Source organism: Chanodichthys erythropterus, chromosome 3 (genome assembly GCF_024489055.1).
Source record: "Chanodichthys erythropterus isolate Z2021 chromosome 3, ASM2448905v1, whole genome shotgun sequence".
In the NCBI taxonomy this organism is placed as follows: Eukaryota; Metazoa; Chordata; class Actinopteri; order Cypriniformes; family Xenocyprididae; genus Chanodichthys; species Chanodichthys erythropterus.
The window spans coordinates 70,316,004-70,335,005 of record NC_090223.1 but is presented as its reverse complement, the minus strand read 5'-3'; the positions used below and the strand labels follow the sequence as shown (position 1 = coordinate 70,335,005).

The following is a 19,002-nucleotide window of genomic DNA, read 5'->3' as shown; positions in this document are numbered from 1 at the left end:
ATAATGCTTTATATTCTTTAAATTTCACCTTTTTTCTGTATGAAACTTCAAAAAGCATTTTTTTTTTCCAAAGGTGAGACACATGTAGACATCACATTTGATGCTCTTTACCCTAACAATACACTTACATCCACTTACACCTGCCTTTTTGAGACACCATGATAGGAAAGTGGTAGGTCTGGGCTAGTATACATGGCTGTGATGGCAGATCTCTTATGTTGATTTAATCCATAATACAAATGCCACAGCAGTCCTTAACATACGACTAATCAACATTATATCACTAGCATTAATGTTTTTATTGTTATAGCTTAACAGACTGCAGCTGATCTTTGCTAGCTATCTAACCTATTATAATAATGTCATTCCATTATTGCGCAGTGTTGCCATATGGCAACACAGACATTTTCTCGATTTACCAAAAAGTAATTTCATAAAAACATTTTTGAGTGGTGAATATGTCTTCATACCTTACCTGAGATGATGTTAACATTTTTTTTGTGAATGTGACATGGGCAGGTCCTTGTTTGTTACTTACATTTTAGTTTGCTTTCAGCAACTACTGACAAGAGATGGCAGTCTGTCAGATATCGCGTCACAGAAAAAAAATGCATGCCATGTGACTTAACCAAAGCACATCATTGGCTAAATTAAGGTCTTCTCTTACCAATAAAAAAAACTAGAATGTTCTCTTAAAGAGATGGTGGCAAGGAAATGAACATAAAGAGTATGTTGCCATATGGCAACACTATGCGGTAGAGGGTTAAAAATTATCCAAAATCAACTTTTGAACAAGTACATAACCAGCCAGTGTTCAAAACTATCTAATAATCTTGTCTCGATTCACAACGGTTAGCTTGTAATAATGTTTTATAATAAGAGCGAACTGGCGGATTTCTGCGGGAAATTCAAGCATGCAGCAGTTCCTCTGTGCGTCATTACGTCACGTCCGTAAACAGAAAGGAGTCTCGTCGAGAGGCTCAGTTAAATCATGTGAGGAAGCTGCCGGTAGCGGCACGTTTATAGCCTTTTCTCACAGCAGCTGAAATAATTAAACTTATCATTTTGATGGCGGATTGTAATCCAGAAGGGTCCAAATGACAATCATCAGTGACATCTGGAGATTCACCAGTAGTCAAAAAGCAAAAGACTTCGGACTGTGGAGTGACTACAGAAATTGAAATCTACAGGTAACGCTAATAAACACTAAATACACAGTCACGCAGTGCTGATGTTGTTAACATTATCAATTTGAGAACAATATAACAGTAATAATAATTTGCATGGTTTGGTGTGATCAGAGCTAAGCAATCGTTAGATTTAATCATCATTGGCAGCGTGATTTATTGTAGACCTAATGCTTTTTTCCTCAGTTGGTCAAAACAAAAGTGGCAGAAATGTTACTTAATTGTTCAGATGATATTTTCCAGTGAAAATTCTTATATTGGTCATACTTTCAAGACGTAGAGTCTGTGATTCTGAAGTTAGTATCCACACCGGTGCGGTGACTGACAGCAAACATTAGATTCATCCGCGCACAACGCATGTACAGTTAACTGTTCCGCATATGACTGCAATTGCATGTTTCAAACAGAGATGGCAACAAAGAGGAGAAACTGCGGACAGCAGCTTTAACAAATGATTAGTGTATAAAGAAAAAATGTGCATTGGTGCATGTTGATCCAGAGTTGCATCATCTGAAGTCCTCACAGGGGTTGGGGTCATCTCTTTAAAGGTGTTGAGAAGAAATTCCTAAAGTCATTACTACTAAACTGCAGTGACATGCACAGACCTCCGTGGGGGAGGGGTGATATTATGTTCTGGGGAGGCGGGATCCCCCTTGGTAGAAATTGCTTTCTGAATTGCATTCCAAGGGGCACCGCGATGCGACTACAATTTCCTGATCAAAGGGGCAGGGCCTCAAACTCTTTCTTATATCAATTTTTCAATATTTATTTTTCAATGTTTAAATAATTTAAGTACTGCAGTAGCTGAAGAAACAGTCAGGAGCTCATCTGATCTCTGATCTTAATGAACCTGAATGATAAAATAATCAGATTATCTCCTCATGCTCAGGAGCTTGTGTTAGTATGATTCAGGCTGGAATGATACAAATATTTTGTACCAGGTTGCAGAACAGACAACTGGCAACTTAATTTACATGCCTTTATTGTTATTTCATTATTTATTTAACTTTATCTCTTCCAGTCTTGCTGGCTGTAATCTCGCTGCTCAGTGTTGTGAGAGTGTGTCATCAGCTCTTCAATCCTCAAACTGTGTCCTACGAGATCTGGACCTGAGTAACAACGACCTGCAGGATTCAGGAGTAAAGCTGCTCTCTAATGCACTGAAGAGTCCAAACTGTCAGCTGCAGATATTGAGGTTTGATTTTCACATTCAGTTTCATTGATGTTGTAGAAATTATTGGAAAGGAATGTGAAAAACTTAGCAAAGTCAGCAAGCAAAGTCAACTTAGCAACTTAGCAAAACTTAGCAAAGTCAAACTTACCAAAATCTTTACATGAAATTAATTGACTCAAATCAGTTCTAACCAGTTCTTACCAGCATCAACATGTGCACAGCCTGCAGCTCTGCATGCTGGTGGCATGGTGACTTATTTGGCACACTCTGTTCATTTAAGTTTCCAGGTGATTTCTAAATTCGGATTTCAATTGTGACCAGTGGATTAGAAAAATAAACTCGATAGCTCAATGGAAATTAGCTTTTTTGATTTTCTGCAACGTTACTTACCTCATCTCCTGTTGACTTTTGCACATAAGAAAAACCCTGCATTAAGACACAGCTTAGTGTAGATGTCAAGGTCCTGCCCTGATAGTCAAGTCAAGTTATTTTCATTTATATAGCGCCTTTCACAATACATATTGTTTCAAAGCAGCTTCACAGTGACAATAGGACAATTCTGCCTGGATCTGGCAGGCTGCTACAAACCTCGGGATAAACGGAGAGAGAGACTAATATTAGCAAAGATGCCATTCTTCATATGATTTAGCGAGTACATCAGGTGTTATGGGAAGTGTTTCCAGTTCCGGCTGACCCAATCTATGCAGCCTAACAATTTACATGATTTGAAGTCATGATTTGATAGTCTGTTTGTCTGTCTGTTTGATAGCTTTGTTTAATATCCTTGTTTGACTTGTGCTTGAGCACATGGCACTGTCTTTGTTTGTGTTACCCATGTGCTTCTCTTGTCCCGTTTCCTTCATTCTCGTTACCATGCCCCCTTGTTTAGTCCTTGTCTAGTCCTCATTTGCTTGATTGTGTTAACCTGATCCTTTGCTTGATTTGCTCCCTTTATTTTGTGCACTTTTCCATCATGTTTTAGCTGGTTTGTTGCACGCTTTGTGTGTGTGCTTTTCTTGCTTGTGTCTATGGGCCTTGTCAGACAGTGCTATATTTAGTTTTCACTGTCAGTTCTAGCCTGATTATTTTAGTTTTTATTTGTTCCTGTTTTTTTCCCTCCCAAACTAATCAAGTTCCAAGTCTTTGGGCCTGTTTATACCTGGTCACTTCGTGTTTTCACTGATCGGATAGCTATCCGATCGTGAAAAGACCAGGTGTAAATGCCCTCCAAAACGCAATCGAGATGGATATAAATCCGATCACTTAAACATTTCATAAGGTTGTCTGGGATGCATTACAGTCAAAACTGAACAGGTCTAAATGCATCTGGTTATTGAAACCAAATATGTAAATTTTAACTCTTCCAAAAATGCTAAAAGTATTTAGTCACACAGCTTTTTATTTTCTCTTGTTGTCTTGTCCTGCTGAGTCTTGTCTTGTGTGTGTGTGTGTGTCTGAGTGAATGTTCAATTCAATTCACATTTATTTGTATAGCGCTTTTCACAATACATATCGTTTCAAAGCAGCTTTACAGAGAATGTATGTCAAAATTACAATTTAAAGAAGAATGCAGTTAGCAAATGTAATAATTTAGGCAAATAATTTACAAACATAGCATTTTAATTTACAACATTAGCATTTTACTTGAAGGTAGAAGCAATGAGCTCCTGGAAAAAATAATTACATATTAACAATAATTAGGATATATTGTCTCTTCTTGGTCCCTGCCCTGCTTCCTGTGTTTTCCCTGGTTGCTGACTCTCCTGATCTGGCAGTCATTCTGGTCCTTGTGAGGTTACATATTCCCAATCCAAGCCTCTGGTTCCTTGAGCCGCTTCCTTGTCTCCATCATTGCCATTGTGTCTGGAGCTACCTCAACCCCAACCAGCCTGTTTTCCTGCTGTGTGCCCTTGTTTGGACTGTGTTCCTGTCTCATCAATCTGGTTCTGTGTCTTCTATTGTTAATAAATTTGTTAATAAATATCATCCCCTGCTCATTCTGAGGGTGTACTCACATTAGTCATGGTTGCCTTGAACCGAGCCCGAGTGCGATTGACCCCCTTCCCCACTCCCCTGCTGGCCTGCACTCACACTGCACTTAACGGCCGGAGCCTGGAACAAAATTATTATATTATATTATATATATATATATATATATATATATATATATATATATATATATATATATATATATATATATAAAATTACTATATAATTTTTTGTTTACTTGAGAGTTTAAAAGAGAGTGAAACTGGAAAACAATAAGATTTCTTTTTCTTTTTTTTTTTTTTTTTTGAAAGAACAGATAATTAATTACATCATTAAAGATTCATGTTTCTTTGCTTTTCAACCCGGAAGAAAGGAATTGCTAGGGAAAATGCAAAAACAACCAATTTCCACTTACTAATACATTTTGAGTGCTTTTAGTGTTTTCAGTGATGTGGAGCCTGTTCATATCTGTTCAAAAATGTGTTTTTGGGGTTCCACGACCCTTTAATTAAATGTCAGTCCTGATGTCTCAGTGCTCATTTTAAGCATCACGTAAGCATCATCATGTAATCACTTTTGTATTGTTATTATAGATTGTCCATCTGTAATCTCACTGCTCAGTGTTGTGAGAGTTTGTCATTGGCTCTTCAATCCTCAAACTGTGTCCTGAGAGAACTGGACCTTAGTAACAATGACCTGCAAGATTCAGGAGTGAAGCTACTCTCTAATGGACTGAAGAGTCCAAACTGTCAGCTGCAGATACTGAGGTATTTAAGGGAGATTTTACCTGGTCTCTGTATGATTGGAAAATAAACACATACAAATACACAGTGAACATTTACTTTCAAGATTATTTTTTTGATAGCTGTATTTTAACACTCTGAGGTCTGACGGTATCGCCGGCGATACCACCGTGGTTTTTTTCTTATCAGTGTGAAAGAGACTCAAAATACTCCGTCAATGTTGCACATACAATTAAGAGTTATACACCATTTTAATCTGTGGAATATCTTCTTTCATTTGTGTACACTCAGAGTAAAAACAGAATTTTGTGCTTTTTGTAAAATAAAGAAAACTAACATGATGCGTGATTTCTCCTCTCCCTCTGAACGAACTCCAATCTGATAGTTCTCAGAAAATGAACTGTAACTTAGTGAATACTAATGACAAAAAAATTACACTTATGTCTAAAAAAACGTTAAGATGTCAGGTTTTAAATCATGTAAGTCAAATCGAAAACAAACCTTCTTTGTTTATGTAATCTGTATGAAAAGAGAGCCATGTCAGAAATCCGTGATTCAGCTCATTATCTGCTAATGCGGCCACGCCCACGGAGCCAGCGCTATTCAGACGCTAATTCAGTCAATACATGCATTTATTATCTCAATCGTGTATTTATTGTCTTGAAAAGTGTTTATCTGGATGTAAAAGTCATGGTTAGCGATCTCTAGAAGACATGCAGTTACTTCCTGTTTACTTGTCTTCTACAGATGAAGTTTAGATGAGTTTTTGTTTCTTTAGCGCCCTCCTGCTGCTGTATGTATTGGAAACTCCATTCATGGAATAGCCTCTTCTTCTTTTAGATGAATTTGTGGACTAAAATGCACAGAGCGCCCTCCGACTTCAAGGATGAATTGAAAACACCAGCGCTCATAGTAATGACAGTGAATATTAAATAAAAATAACTCCTCTGTATAGAAAATTGACATAAGCATATGAGAATCCAATATTTCTCCAAATGTGCATGCTTTTAAACTAAAAGCCTATATTCAGACTCTTTGCATCACAGAAATACATTATATTTTAAAGTATAATATAAAACCATTACTTTATATTGTAATAATATTTTTCTGTATGTTTCATATATCATAATGAGCTTGAGACATCACAGAAGGTTTTTTTTCACAGCCTACCTGACTGAAATGCCTCATTAATATGCAAGTCATTTCAGCTCATTACTATCCAATTCTTTTGTCTTCTCAGGTGAGAATGGCCCATTTTCAGTGGTGATTCACGCCTCCTTGCATACTGTGTTTCTTGGCAAAAAGTGTCTTACAAAAACTAAATCAATATATTGTTAAATATGAAGGAGTAGGCAGCATAATTTTTACATAATTTTGAAGCAAAAACTCTAGTCTACAACCTCCAATACCCTAAAGTCTTATGAACACAGATTTATTATACTTTTTTTGGCCTTATTTCAGTGACTTAAGTTTTTTGTTTTTTCAACAACCACGCATAAATGTTATTCCTTCAAAAACACAAACATGTACATACATGTTCCTCACATATTATTGTAGCCTAGTTTGTGCTGAATACAGTGTAATGACACTTTTTCCATTAATATGTTTATGAACAACTGAAAAAAGCACAAATGTCAGGGCATGTCAAAAGTTCTCCAGGCCCCAAATCAGCCTCAGACTCCAGAGGGTTAATTTGTCATGTGTAACACTGAATGCATGATCCAAACAAGCTACAATATAGAACTATCAAAGATAATGTTAATGCATGTAGTTAATTGTTAGATTTATTTCATTAGATTTATTTCACTAGAAATTATAACAGTTTCATTCAGTTATGTGTGATTTTCTAGACACTGAGCTGATTTAAGCACAAACAAACACACACACACACACGATATTGACAGACGAAAAAAATAAAAAATAAAAAAAATCTCAATGTTCTCAGAGATTTTGCAGGCAAACAGAGGTGGGAAGAGTATCCAAAAACTCCAGTAAAAGTACTTATAGAAATATTTAAAGGGTAAAAGTAATAATCTTAATAGTTATTGGAGTAATATAAAAAAAAAAATCAAACTGAAATTATTTAAGTAGCTAGTTACTAGTTACTTTGGAGGATCATATACTACATATGGAATAATATATATATATATATATATATATATATATATATATATATATATATATATATATATATATATATATATATATTCTCATGATCCGATTCTGATTCTGGGAGTCACAATCCGATTTCAAAATGATTCTTGAACTACTTTTTTATTATTATTAATTAACTAGTTTACCAACTTAAAAACTTTAAAATCCGTACATTTACTTAAGTAATTAATAAATAGGCCTACTTTTTCAAATAAATACAAATTAAAAACACATAAGCAAGTAGCAAATAATAAAGAGAAGCAACGAAACCTTGCTGTGTTTAGGCTACATTAGACGCACACAGCCGCACTTCACAAACACAGTGTCAACAAAATTGAAAGCAGCCTTCTGTAAGTGAGTTTCATATTTTAAATATATAAGTCCACTGCATTCCAAACGACATAAATGATGCCTTCATAGAGCATTTGTAAGGAAAATACTGACGAGTGAGACTGAGCACAGCAACATCAAACAAAGTGCGCGTGGCGCGTCTCTCTCACAGGTCATCCTGTGCAGTACGTGAAGCTCATGAATGTCACTGTAATTCGCTTCAACCTTTCTGAACTTGAAATGAAAGATTATTTTACTCAAGGTTCGAGTGGTGTATGTGTGTGAGGAATTTGGATAAAGCAGAATCTTTGAGTTTCTAAACCACACTCAGTGTCATAATGCATCTGAATAAAACAATAAGCTCAGAATCAATTCTGAAATTCTCAAAATCGATCCAGAATTGTTGGAGAGAGAATCGCGATGCATCAATGGATTGTTTTTTTTTCTCCCACTCCTAATATATATATATATATATATATATATATATATATATATATATATATATATGAACCAAGGCTACATTTATTTAATTAAAAATACAGTAAAAACAGTAATATTGTAAAATATTATTACAAACCGATTCCAAAAAAGTTGGGACACTGTACAAATTGTGAATAAAAACATGCAATGATGTGGCCACTCTGAGAGGGTCTTTTTATACCCAATCATGTTGCCAATTGACCTAATAAGTTGCAAATTGGTCTTCCAACTGTTCCTTATATGTACATTTAACTTTTCCAGCCTCTTATTGCTACATGTCCCAACTTTTTTGGAATGTGTAGCTCTCATGAAATCCAAAATGAGCCAATATTTGGCATGAAATTTCAAAATGTCTCACTTTCAACATTCGATATGTTATCTATATTCTATTGTAAATAAAATATAAGTTTATGAGATTTGTAAATTATTACATTCCTTTTTTTATTCACAATTTGTACAGTGTCCCAACTTTTTTGGAATCGGGTTTGTACAATTTAAAAATTAAATTTAAAACTGTTTTCTGTTTGAATATATTTATTGAAGTAATTTATTCCTGTGATCAAAGCTGAATTTTCAGCATCAATACTCCAGTCTTCAGTGTTACATGATCCTTCAGAAATCATTCTAATATGGTGATCTGCTGCTCAAGAAACATTTATTGTGTACAATGGACCCTTCGCTAAGACCTGCCCTCCTTAGTTACTGTTGCTACGCCTGTCAAGCTTTCATGCTTAGCAAGTCATTTACAGTATGTATGCACCGGTGTCAGACATTTCCATGGATATAATATGGCAATAGGTGAAATATCTGAGAGAGCAAGACAAAAGGGACTGCAGTATGCATTCGAGGGATATAATATGCAACCAATTAGAAAATAATTTGATCAAAACTGAAGCTAAAGCTCCCAGCGCAAGCAGCAGCTGCCTCATACGCTGACCATTCAAATGGGAAACACACAAATTGAGGAACAGCTTTGTTTATCCACAGCAGGTTAAATGAAAGTTGTGAAAATAGCCTAATAATTATAAATCAGAACAGCTTATCCATAAGTCTTGTGGAATAAACACAAGACATTAGCCTGACCACTTTACAATGATAACATTCTCCTGCTTATATTTTTAGCGTGCCAGGCTACTCCGTCTTGCCTTTAGTCATCTTATTTTACGTTCAAATATATGCATTATGAACAAAGAATTATCATTATTTCCAAGCAATGATGTGCTGAGTTAGCTAGCTAGCTAACCTAACGTTACCCATCAGATTGTCCTACCTGGGCTTACCGCATGTGCACGCATAAATATTACATCATTGTTGTCATGATAAATAACACAAAATGACTGTATTTGCATTATTGTAAGGGTAGGTTTAGTGTTGGGTTAGGTGTAGACATTAATAAAGAAGAATCTGATAAGTAGCATTTTTCCCTATTGATTTATATTTGTTCTAATGATTAATGCTATATCATATTGTGCTACTACTGTTAAACTACTGTACTTGCATTATTATAAGGGTAGATTTAGTGTTGGGGTAGATGTAACTGTTAATAAAGCCATAAACCACGCTAATATCATGCTGGAAGCACAATCTGATAGATAACGTTAGCATTTTTCGCTGTCAGATTTTGCTAACGTTACCTACTGTTTCAATGGGAGGTAGCAAAATCTGACAGGGTAGTGCAAATTGTCAGAACACTGGCATTTCTCCCCTTGGGTTTTAGGTTTCGGGAAGGGAAAAAATTCCACCACCCCGTCCAAACTTTTAGGATACCGGGCATCAGATTTACACAATCCCTACGCACAACGCTTTGACATGTTTCCCGTGCTCGAAAGATTGACAGACCTCCCGCGTCTAGTTAGGGATACTAAACCACGATTGGCCTATGGCGGTTTTCGGGCGTGGCTTAGCGAAGGATCAATTGTACAAAATATTTGTGTACAATATATTTTTCAGGATTCTTTAATGAATATAAAGTTTTAGGCTGCATCACACAGTGAACATTTTGTTTGGATTTTGCAAAGTGAATGATGTACTTGATAATTTCAGATTGCAAGTTGTTAAAACAACAATCACAATTTTATAGTAGATGATACATATAGCACACCTCTAACACACACATGTGCACACAAAGTCCTATCAGAGCACTCTTTATCAGTAGATGAATAAAACATTTTTATTTAAAACCTCAACACATCAAATATCAATAAAATATCAGAAAGAAACACCATCATTCATGGAAATGGAAATGTAACCACTGGAGGACTGCATGTAAGATTATAATTCTGAAGTGTTTTTTGTTATTAAATTACTGCTGATATATTTGATTGAGTTGCATTATTGCTGATGTTTGAAAATATTTTGAGGTCAACTTGATTTTGCCAAGTAAGACATGTTCCTCAATAAAATTGGAACGTTGATCCTGGAACAATGTTCCAGTTCAAAAATGTTATCCTAAACTTATCCCTACCCCTAAAGCCGAGTTCAGACTGCACGATTTTAGCCCTGATTTTGGCTCGCTGACAGGTCTTGAGAAATTGCCGACAAATGCCCGAAATCACAGGCAAATCGGTGCTCGTTCATGCGAGTGACAATCACGCAGTGTGAATGAGCAAAGACGCGATCTGAGAGAATCGCAGACGAATCGCCGACGCCCGTGAGATATTTGGCATGCTAAATATCTGGACCTGTCGGCGATTCAAAATCTGCAGTGTGAAAAGTGTTCTGACTGAAAACTACATCGGTGATGACCGACAGCCAATGAGAGAGCAAGATACAGAGCAGCGTGGAGTTCGGCGAGGAGTTATAGACCACAATATCAGCAAGCATGGCTTCGTACACATAAACATTACAATTCTATCAAATAGAACCAAAGCACAAACATTTGCTTGACCATCGACAACAGCAGCACATTGAAAAGTTATGTATTTACCTTCAACTCTCGTTGCAGAACACACAATCCACAGTCTCCCCAACCATTTCCTCCTCCATATTCTTCTTTTCATCTCCTTGTTTTCGCTGCAAATCAGCACACAGGCAATTCGTATTGCAAGCTTCTTGCGGGTTACTATATTTAATAATAATCCCAGTCTAACGTGAGAACTCCAGTCACACTCCGGAGCAAAAGGGGGCGGTAATGCACCAAAACCCTGGATGCCAACCGCCGTAAAACCAGAAGAAGAAGAGAACTCTGATCTTGCACACGTGATATTGCATTGTTTCCTTGTCACATCTCCCGTGTGTTTGGTTGTGAAATGTAGTTTGCGTGCCAGACAGATTTGTCGGCGATTCTTCCTATTGTAAAGTCATGCAGTGTGAAACCTTCTGTCCCTGATCCATCGTGCAGTGTGAACACAGCAGCGACTGGCCAAGATAGTCATGCAGTGTGAAAAGAACAGTGACCCGACTACTTTGAAAATCTCTGTCTGTCTGAACTCGGCTTAAACCTAACCCTACAATAACCTATGCCTAAAATCAGAGTGAAATGAGTAGTGAATAACACTGATGTAGAATCCTGGATGTAAGCCTAAACTTATCATAAGTAACTGTAAATTGTAAGACTGTAAATTTGTACATAAAATCTGATTGGTTGATTGGAATGTTGTTGCATGTATACACTTATTGAAATCATGTTCAATGTGTTTTGATGTAGTTACAGAGATGATAAGGCTGTTTTGATCCATCTGTAGGTTGTCTGGCTGTATGGTGACAGAGAAAGGCTGTGGTTTTGTGTCTTCAGCTCTGAGTTCAAACCCCACACACCTGCGAGAGCTAGACCTAAGCTATAATCACCCAGGAGATTCAGGGATCAAGCTGCTCTCTGGCAAACTGGACCATCCAAACTCCTCCCTTCAGATCCTCAAGTATGTCAATCACTAATACTGACATGCAGAATGTGTGTGGGTGCTTGTTGCATATCTACAGTAACATGTGTCTGTGTTTATAGTGTGGAACATGGAGGAGAGATCATGATGACAGTAGGACCACGAAAGTGTATGTCTACAAACACACACACACACACTCACACTCTTTCTCTCTCTTGCTTTCATCTAGTGACTGTTGTTTTGTTGTTATTGATGTTTCTCTCTTCTTGTGTTCAGATGCCTGTGATCTCACACTGGATCCAAACACAGCATACACTCAACTCATTCTGTCTGATAAGAACAGGAAGGTGATGCATGTAGATGAGGATCAGTTGTATCCTGATCATCCAGAGAGATTTGATGAAATTCCTCAGGTTCTGTGTGGAGAGAGTCTGACTGGACGTTGTTACTGGGAGGTTGAATGGAGTGGAGGTGCTCATATATCGGTGACATATAAAGGAATCAGCAGGAAAGGATGGAGTGATGACTGTAAGTTTGGATTAAATGACAAATCCTGGAGTTTGATCTGCTCTAACTATAGATTCAGTGTACATCACAATAACTACCCTTATATACCTGCCATCCATTCATCCTCTAATAGAGCAGGAGTGTATGTGGATGAGTCGGCTGGCACTCTGTCCTTCTACAGCGTCTCTGACACAAACGCTCTCACATGCTTACAAACATTCAACACCAAATTCACTGAACCTATCTATGCTGGATTTAGGGTTTATTATGATTCTTCACTGTCTCTGTGTCAGATTAAACAACAGACACACACACACTTGTAAATGCTCTTTCTAACATCCACATGCAGACAAAGTCATAAAATTTAACACAAAAATTAACAGAGGGCCCAAGCCTATTGTTTTCCTACGGTAAAACCACACAGTAAAAACAACACATTGGGCCAAACAACTTTTGCATTGTCATAAGTCATAAGCCAGTCCAACAGGAAATATATATACTTAAATTTGATATACTCCTAGAGGAATTATTTGATCACCACCAGTGAAGAAGTTAAGACATTGAGGATGCTAAATTGTGAACAAACTTTTGATATCACAAATGGTTTGGCCATGGTAAGGCAACACATTTCTGGTGAAAAAAGGGAAACAGGAATACACTGACTGATTTTTTATTAAACTTCAGCTCTGTGTTCAATGTAGGAGGCCAGTAACATGAATGTGACTATTGTGAGTCAATGTCTTAGCACCAGAAACTAGCAGCAGGAAGTGTGTCACTTTCAAAATGCTTTGAAATAGCTCTCTTGTTTTTACCAGATTTGCTTCAGACTTCATCAGAATAAAGTCAATTCATGACAGATGTAGACCTGTGAAAGGATTCTTGATATCTTGAATACTGTTGCCATGGCAACACATTAAACTTTAATATTAATTTTTGATGTTTTTGAGACTCTTAGTATGCTTCAAATTGCATGAAACTCAACATACACTGTTGCTGGCCAGTAGACATGGACAAAGCCTTAGAAATAGGCGTGTAGGAGGGCCTCAGTAACACCACCTGTTTTCCAAAGTGGAGGGTTATTTTTACCTTCAGTCACCAAACTCGCTACATATACTGTTCTTGTCGAGCCAAACAACTTTCACATTTACAGTCATTAGCTCTGACCAACAAGAAGTCAGCTATTTTTGTTTAAATGTGGATTTTTTAATCAAGCTCTGAATTTTAAATTACTGCTCCAAAAGGCTCTATATGATGCATTCCAAACATTCTCAACATGATTCCAACAGATTGAAAATGCTAAATTGCGAAAAGGTCTTGAATAGCTTGAATGGTGTTGCTATGGCAAGGGGTTAAATAATGACAAAAATTGACACTGGAAGAGTCTCATATCTTTTAAAAATAAATTCTCGTAATCTGGTTGAAATTAAATACATAGTATAAACAAGCTGTATAAAAGAGGAAGGAAAGAAAAAGAGCAATATTCAAGTGCCTTGTTGGTGTCCTTGCTCAGTGAAGCCACGCATATAGAAACGCTGGTCTTTACACTCTTCGGTCTTCACATAATAAGGGTTTTATGACCCCTGATGTGGTCAGTCAAGGGGTAAAGGGGAGTAACATGTTAACCCCTTTATTATTAGATGGTTCCACTAATTTTTGACTAATCATAACCAGCAAGTCAGGGTGAACAGGACATTGTCTGAACCTTTGGCCATCGGCACTGGTTCACACTGTACACTAATGAATGTACATGTAGTACTGCTGACAATTACATGTTTAAGTACTCCAACGATACAGCTATTCTGGGTCTCATGTTGGATACATCAGTTAGTTGCATATAAACATGAGGTCCAGAAGTTTGTCCAGTGGTGCAATAAGTATTCTCTCACCACCAACACTAAAAAAAAAGTGGAGATGGTGTTTGATCCTAAATCCATTGGAGACCACTTACCAGTGGCCATCAATGACCAGTATATAGCTCATGTGGATTCCTACAGATATCTGGGCATACATATTGATAACAAACTGACATATAGTGCTCGGGTAGAAAACATCTGTTGTAGGGTTCAACAGCGACTATATTTTTTACGTAGGTTGAGGGTCTTTTGGCATTAACCAGAAAGTGTTGCTTCTTTTCTATCATGCTGTAATTGATAGCCTTTTGTGGTATGACATCTTAGCCTGGTTTGGCAACCTTAGTGTACAGCTGAAAGCCCAGATCACACGGCTAACACAGACAGCCATGAGATCCCCAGTGCAGGGTTAACTGCTTTAAAGGTCCCGTTCTTCGTGATCCCATGTTTAAAACTTTAGTTAGTGTGTAATGTTGTTGTTAGAGTATAAATAAAATCTGTAAAATTTTAAAGCTCAAAGTTCAATGCCAAGTGAGATATTTTATTTAACAGACGTCGCCTACATCGAATGGCCAGTTTGGACTACATCCCTCTACTTCCTTCTTTAATGACATCACTAAAACAGTTTTTTGAATAACCTCCGCCCACAGGAATACACAAGAGTTGCGTTTGTAGAGTGTGTTTGTCACCATGTCATCGAAACGCTGTTATTTTCATCCCGCAGTCCAATCACCGGGTCTGATTCCGGCTCAAATTGATAGGGTGAATTGATTGGCGTCAGCATCTGTGAACTCAGATAAGTGTAAGTGCCGATGCTTTATACCAAGGTGTTCCATAATGATTGGTTAGATCGGATCTAATGAATGACGTAAAAATTAGAGTCTTCCCGGCAGAACTTACGCTAGAGCTTACATTCCTACCAGAAAGACTCAGGAGGCAAAATAACAATGATTTTAACACAATTTATTAACAACTAGAAAGTTATACAACGAGATAAAGTTCTTTGGCGTAGGCCCCGTCAATAGCACGCATCCAAATGGTTGTAGGCTCGGCGTATCCTGCCCGGAATGAAGGCAGGGGCGAAGCCGACCCCCAAAGGATGGTAAATAGATATCACGACTGGACAGAGCCTACTCCCCTAAAAGAGGTGAGAGGAATGTATACGCACCACTGATGAGTCTTGCAGACCCTGAAACAGAGATAATAATAATTAGCATGAAAGGATTTAGAAAAGACAATATCACATAAAGAAAAAGGCCATAATAAGCCACATAAACAGCCTTGAGCGGTGACAATGGTCACGTTAGACCACATAGACAGGAAGCCTTGAGCGGCAACAACGGCCACGTTAGGCCACATAGACACAGCCTTGAGCGGCGACGACGGCCACGTTAGGCCACATAGACACGAGCCTTGAGCGGCGCCGATGGCCACATTAGGCCAGGTAGACATGAAGCCTTGAGCGGCGACGGCGGACACGATAGCCACTCATACACTAAATCCTTGAATAGTTAGAATGACCGTGAAGGCCGACAGATGCAATAATCATAAGCAGCAACATTTGAGACACCAATAAAAACAGAGACGAGGCCACAAGAGTCATTGAAGAAAAACATTGAACAAAAGACGAGTGTGATTAAGATTAGTAATGATAACATAGCACCAACACCACCACCAGTATATGCAAATTTTACCTTACTCGAGACCTGAAAGGGCTTTTTGAGCTTCAAGAATGGTTCTGGAATTTGGTCTTATGTAGAATTCAAATGCGGAAGATGACCATCTGCCCAGGAGCTTGATAGCTGACGTTGGAACTCTGCGTTCAGCAGCTGTGGTGGCTGCCCCAATTCTGAATGAATGCCCGGTATATAGCAGAGGAGGTAGATCACAGCTTTCTAAGACAGAAGCTAAGTGAAACTTGAACCAAGCCTTGGTGATGGGTATTCCGTTAGATAAAAGAAAGAGGGGGAAATGATCAGGAGTTCTAGGCCGAACTTTGAGATATTTAACCATAGAAGTGTAGGGACAGAAGCTATTACTAAGTTTAGAAAATGTAGATCAGAAAAGGAAATACCACGGGCAGAATTGAAATGTTTTGATTCTGAAGTGAATTCCCCTGGACGCATGAAACCATAGAAAGCTGATAAAAACACTGCTTCTAGCATGATGTTAATATATGAAGAAAAAAGTCCATTACGAATGGAACTTATTAATCTTTGCAAAATAGCCAAAGTGATTGGCAGACGTTTATCTGGAATTTTGCATGAAGATTTAGCCATACCTTTGAGTAGCAGACGAATAGAAGGTACTGAGAAAAGACTTGGGTAATTAGGATTATAATATCTTGCGTAAAATTGAATGCCTGCTAGCAATCTACGGATAGAAGAGATTTTAAGATTGCGTTTCTCATGGTTATAAACCAGAAAGGAACAAACAGTTGAAATCAAGATAGGAAATAACGGAATCTGAAAGGAAAAGCAGAACATTAGAAATGAAGACCAAGCCGATGTATAGGCGTTAAGAGTAGAGGGAGCCACGCCTTTAGAAATATAGTATCGAGCCGAATCCAGTAATTTATCTAGTTTAAAATTATCTCTGCTAACGGGGGGCAGGGTGTTGGATCCGGGTTGGCTAAAGGGCAAAGCCGTCTGAAAGCCTGAAAACGAAAGCGAGACAGAGCGTCAGCTATAACGTTACAATGACCGGGAATATGGGCTGCCTTAATAATAAAATTGTGAACGACTGATTTCCAAATTAAGCGTCTTAAGAATGGCATGATCGTAAGACAAGAAGATCTACCTTTGTTGATGATAGCGACCGTGGCTTTGTTATCGCAAAACATCATGATACGTTTCCTTGACCACGCCGGACCCCAGAGAACACTAGCAACCGCTAAAAGATAGATTTCGTGGAGAGCGGACGAAACTGAACCTGATTCTGGCTTGGGAAAATCGATTGGCCATTTCTCGGCGAACCATTGCCCTTGAAAGAATCCCCCAAAGCCGATAGAAGGGGCAGCGTCGGTAAATAATTGCAATACGTCAGACGATTCGAGATCATCATTGTAAAAGAAAGAGATGCCATTCCAATTGTTTAACAAATTAGACCAGAATTTGAGATCAGACAGACATCCTTCATCTAGCTGAATTTGGTCACATAAATTTGGCACGGAGTGAGCAAGTGTTAATAAACGAGATATAAAAGCCCGGCCTTGAGGAATAATACTCATTGCGAAGTTGAGGTGACCAAGCAGAGAGAGCATATCGCGCTTAGAAATGAAACGTATCGAGAAAAAAGATTCCAAAAAACCCTAATCCGGAGGAGCTTCTCATTAGGAAGGGAAGCTTGCATTTTGTCGGTATCAAGTAAGATCCCTAAGAATTCTAACGAAGTAGAGGGACCCAGAGTTTTCTCTTCTGAGAGAGGAACGCCTACATCGCTAAAAACCTGCTTGAGAGTATCGAGAATTGGGGTTTTGGATGAAGGAAAATCGATCAGCAAAAAATCATCGAGCAAATGTAGAACGAAAGGGAGCTTACAGACATTCAGCAGGATCCAACACAAAGCTTCTGAAAGGGTATTGAAAATATGAGGACTGCTTCTGCACCCGAACGTGAGTCTCACGGCGAAATAAAATTTAGAGTTCCATTTAACGCCGAATAGGGGCCAATCGGAGGGGTGAATTGGCATAGTCTTGAATGCATCCGTGATATCAGCTTTAGCTAACCAAGCGCCTTGACCGGCTAATTTGATCAATTGAATGGCGTTATCGACCGAAGCATAATGCAGAAAAAAGGGGGGCAATGGAATGCATTCGTTAACGCTCGCTGTGTGATTAGAATGAGGAGAAGACATGTCGAAGATGAGACGTTTTTTACCGGAGTATTTACGGGTTGCAACGCCGATGGAATTAATGCGGAAAGGAGAGAAAGGAGGAGAAGCAAAGGGGCCAATGACATATCCTTTATTAACCTCTTTCTCTAAAAGAGTTGAAACCACGTTGGGTTCTAACAGGGCAGATTGCAAATTTTTAGCTATATAAGAGGTGGTAAGATGAGAAAGGACGCCCACCCGAAACCCTTGAGAAAGACCGGTGATTAAATAATCAACAAAAGTCGGATCAGGATGAGAACAGAGATAGCCAGAAAGAACTGGAACATTAATTGGAGTGGATGGATGACTGATCAGATTTTTTTCTGAATTGGGGCCTTCCCTCGTGTAGCAGGCTTGACCCGGCGAGGGCACACGGATTTTGGGTGTGGATCCTTGCATAAGCTACAGATGTGAGCAAATTTACATTGAGCATATGAACAGACAGATTCATTAAAATTATTACACAGAGAAACACCATTAAATTCAACAATGGGAAGACCTCTGCCATCAAAAAGATTTCTTACATTTTCAGCACCTTGGACAGCGGGTGGGGCTTGGCTCGCAAATGTTTTAGGGAAAAATGGAGCCGAATGTCCTTGGGAGCTACAAACGGCAAAAGCCAGGATCTTTTGACCGCCGAAATGACGAACGAGCAGTTCAGTGTCCGTAATAGACCAGTTTAACCTTGTATTAAACAAGGAGATGGAGGCCGATTTTGCTGAGAAGGATTTATGATATTCGTAGAATAACGTACCCCCGTATCGTTGATTAAAGTCTGCCATCATTGTAAGGTAGAGATCTAACTCTTCCCGGTGATCGGGAAAGACTTGACATAGAATGTCTCTGTAGATACTAAAGGCAATCACGAATTCGGCGAATGAAAGGTTTCTCTGCAAT

General features: G+C 38.3%; 3 protein-coding genes across 3 annotated transcripts in view; 2 read left to right on the top strand and 1 right to left on the bottom strand.

Moving 5' to 3' along the window:
* Positions 1 to 19,002, bottom strand: part of LOC137005681 (uncharacterized) — a 1,355,627-nt gene that overhangs the window by 673,245 nt on the left and 663,380 nt on the right. The gene's annotated exons all lie outside the window — the stretch shown is intronic.
* LOC137005873 (zinc finger protein 721-like) overlaps positions 1 to 19,002 on the top strand; it is a 400,429-nt gene that overhangs the window by 237,039 nt on the left and 144,388 nt on the right. The window lies entirely within an intron of this gene.
* Positions 159 to 12,705, top strand: LOC137014477 (ribonuclease inhibitor-like). Its single transcript, XM_067378806.1, has 6 exons — positions 159 to 172; positions 2,209 to 2,382; positions 4,944 to 5,117; positions 11,729 to 11,914; positions 11,998 to 12,044; positions 12,152 to 12,705. Exons 1-6 carry the CDS (start codon positions 159 to 161, stop codon positions 12,703 to 12,705), a joined length of 1,149 nt encoding a protein of 382 aa, XP_067234907.1.